General features: G+C 36.5%; 1 protein-coding gene across 1 annotated transcript; it reads left to right on the top strand.

The window, feature by feature from the left end:
• The first annotated feature begins 682 nt into the window (after window positions 1–682).
• HADHB (hydroxyacyl-CoA dehydrogenase trifunctional multienzyme complex subunit beta) lies at window positions 683–1,931 on the top strand. The gene is given in 11 exon segments (XM_027567355.1): window positions 683–706; window positions 709–751; window positions 754–803; window positions 805–865; window positions 868–927; window positions 930–1,062; window positions 1,064–1,135; window positions 1,137–1,401; window positions 1,403–1,454; window positions 1,457–1,810; window positions 1,813–1,931. Coding segments are annotated over 11 exon segments (1,233 nt in total).
• The last annotated feature ends 1,997 nt before the right edge of the window (window positions 1,932–3,928 follow it).

Here is a 3,928-nt window from a genome sequence, read left to right on the forward strand (position 1 = left end):
TTATATGTTGCACTAATATTTCATTTCTGCCTAACTCATGATACCTGGTGAGTTAAAGGACCAGTTTAGGGTATAAAAAAAGGCTGAGAGGAAAAAACCTACCAGCCTAGAAGTCTATAACCTATAAAGTTATTCTTCAAAAGTGAAAGAAAAATAAATTTTCTCAGATAAATAAAAACTGAGGGTATTTGTTACCAGGACACTTATCATGCAAGGAATGTTTTTTGAAGGTTTTTTGGCAAAAGAGATGAGGCTCAGAGGCTGTCTTAGCCTCTGCAGGAGTTCTGCCCAGGCTCTGGAACATCCTACTCGGACTCAGCCTGGTACTAGCCAGGCCCTCAACATACTTCCTGACTAACCCAAGCCTTCCTGCCCACCTCCCACCCTGCCAACCCCATGCTGACTCACTGCAGGTCCCTAATGGTACCCTTCACTTTGGCTAAAGGGGCAGAAAGAACTCTTCCTCTACTGAAAGAAAGAAGGCCTATCATGAGGTCAGAGGTCAGTCATCTAGTCAGGTGACAAGCAGACAGCCAGGACCCAGCTACACCTCTGGAGTCTGATGGCCTGCAAGAGGGTTCTTTCTAGACTAGATCCACCCCTAGATCCCTCTCACCCCAGAAACTTGAGGCCAAATGCTGCTCACAACAGGAGCCCAAGCTAAGGTGGGGACCACTGCAGCATGACTTCCATCTTGACATTAACTTGAAAAAAAATCTTCCAAGTTCAGCAAAATGGGTACAAAGATTTTCTTGAGACCTCTGAGCTGTTCCTATCAGCTAAAAGCTGCCCCAGCTGCCCAGAAAAAAATTAAAGAAGACCTTGGCTAAACCCTGTATAAGGAATACGGTGGTGCTAGATAATGTCACACTCTATTTTTGCTGTCAGGCACTTCATATAAAGACCTGATGCCATGTGATTTGGCTCAGATTTGTTGCATCAAACCAAGGTCCCAAAGGAAATTGTTGGTTACATCTTCTTTGGCATAGTTATACAGGAAGTAAAAACAATGTAGCTGGAGAGTCTATCGCTTGAAGCTGACCTCTCTGACAAGTCTCCTGTGATCTGTCACCATGGCTTGCATCTTTGCTAACCAAACCAGGACTACAAGTGTTGGCTTGATTACTTCTGGCCAGTAATGTGGTTGTGGCAGGTGATATAGAGTTAATAGCCTATGTACCAATTTGTCATTTGAGGAAACTCATGCTCGATCTCAAAAAGGCCAAGATTTTAGGTCAGTGACTATCTTTAATCCTATCACCTGGGCACGACCATGCATCACTCTACAGGCTGACTTGCAGCTGCCTTGTTGTTTCTCAACTGCAACAGAGTGAGTATGCACTGCGTTTGCACAGTCTAGCCAAGAGGGCCCAGGATGAAGGACTCCTTTCTGATGTTGTATATCTTCAAAATACCAGGAAAAGATATATTCACCAAAGATAGTGGCCTTTGTCCTTTCTGAAGTAGATAGTCAAGCTAAAACCTGCATTCATCAAGCCCTATGGCATAGTGACAGCTGCAAATTCTTCTTTCCTAACTGATGGTGCATCTGCAATGCTCAGGAAAAAATCTTTGGTCATGGGTTATAAGCTGAAGGCACATATGAGGGATTTTGTATATTTGTTTCAGGATTCCAAAGATCAGCTTTCACTCGAACCAACATATGCTACTTTAAAAGTGCTAGAAAAGTTAGGATTAACAATAAATGATATCAATGCTTTTGAATTTCATGAAGCTTTCTCAGGTCATATTTTAACTAACCATAAAGTCATAGATTCTGATTAGTTTGTACAAAACTATATGGATAAAAAAGAAAAGTTGCATTGAGTCCTTTGGAGAAGTTTAACAACTGAGGTGAATCAATGTCCCTAAGACACCTGTATGGAGACACTGGCTGCCAACAAATTATGAAAGGACAAAGGCCAGTATGACTTAGTGGCTGTCTATGAGGTGGAGTGCAGGGCCATGATATGATGGATAACAGACCAGGAAATGGTAACTTGGAGTTTTTGTGTAATACTCACCCTAGACAAGGCAATTTCAATGTATTACTAAATGACATATATATTTCCTAGTTCCTCTTAGGGAACACAATTTGCAGCCTTCTGTAAAATCTTTGCAAGTAAACCTTGCTAGTGTTCTGAGCTTTTCAATAATCATGGTTCACTGCTCTTTCAAGGATTTCTTAGTCATCAGAATCTCACATAGTGATATGTTTAAGCATTCGTTTTTGGCAAATATGGTTGCAAATGGTTGCAATTTGAGAAAGAGATTAGCTAGGGTTTGAAATCATCTTTATAACATTGGCAAAATATACTCATTCATATTTGTGACTTAAAGATAAATTATTTCCTGTGAAATACAAACCAATGTGCCTCTGTCTTTATGGAAACATAGTTCAGAACTGAAAACTTACACTAAAGTTTTAGATATAAAAATACCATATTTGTTAACCTTAAACTGGAGAATTGTTGGCTGGGGGGAGAAATAATAATTATTATTACTAGGTACTCACACTACCCATGAAGTGGTATACTATCATTTGAAAATGGACTTAAATTATATGTGAATACCTATTGCAATATTTATGGTTACCCTGGGACAACCATAAAAACAGCAAAAAAAGAGAAGTATAACTTATATGCTAAGAAAAGAGGAAATATGGAATCATGTAAAATGTTCATTTGAAACTACAAAAGGCATACAAAGAGTGGAGGGCAAAGTAGGGAAAAAGAAGGAGAACATTAAATTCAAAACAGTGACAAAGATGGTAGATATGAGTCCAAATACATCTCTGAATATCAATGGTCCAAATGCATCAACTAAATGATAAAGATTGTCAGACTGAACCACAAAACAAGACCCAATTATCTAATGTCTACAAAAAACTCATTTTAAATATATATAAAAACATGTATAGATTTGAAGTAAATGGTTGGAGAAAAATATAGTAATCTAATCAAAGAAAGCAGAAGTAGCTATATTAATTTCAGATGGAGCAGATTTCAAAGCAAATAAAGTTATTGTGGATAAATAAGGGCATTATGTAATGATAAAGGGGTTAATTTTCCAGGAAAGTATTACAATCCTTAATATTTATACACCTAACAACAGAGCATCAAACTATGGGAGGCAAAGTCTGATAGAACTAGAAAGAGAAATAGGTGACTCCACTATCATGTTGTAGATGTCAAAACTCTCTCTCAGAAATGGACAGATGAAGCAGGCAGAATATGAGTCAGGACATAGCTGAACTCAACAAAATCATCAATCAACTGGATATAATTGACATTTATAGACTTAATCTTCCAACAACAGCAGCATACACATTCTTTTCAAGCTCACATGGAACATTCATCAATATAGACCATGTTCTCACTTTAAACACGCCTTAAAAATTTAAATAATATAAATCATACAATGTCTATTCTCAGATCACAATGAAATTTAACTAAAAGTCAATAATAGAAAGACAACCAGAAAATATCAAAATATATGGTGATTAACCAACACACTTAAAGCAACATGTGCACCAAAGAAGAAATCTGGGGAAAAAATTTACAACATTCTTTCCTAAAATTTAAAAAACAACTTATGAAATTTGTGGGATGCAGCAAAAACTATAATTGGAGGTAATTTATAGCATACAATTTATAACATAAATTTATAGAATACATATACTACAAAAGAAGATTTGTACTATACACCAAAATCCCTAATGGATAGTAATGCAAAAATCCTTAACAAAATATTAGGAAGTTGAATGCAACAATGTATAAAAAGAATTATATACTGCAAACAAGTAGGATTTATTCCTGCTAAACAAGGAAGATTGAGCATTCAAAAATCAGTTGATTTAATTCACAAATAGCATAAAAAAACAAAACCACATGATCATATCAATAGAGGCAGAAAAAATATTTTACAA

This window comes from Bos indicus x Bos taurus, chromosome 17 (genome assembly GCF_003369695.1).
Source record: "Bos indicus x Bos taurus breed Angus x Brahman F1 hybrid chromosome 17, Bos_hybrid_MaternalHap_v2.0, whole genome shotgun sequence".
NCBI lineage: Eukaryota > Metazoa > Chordata > Mammalia > Artiodactyla > Bovidae > Bos > Bos indicus x Bos taurus.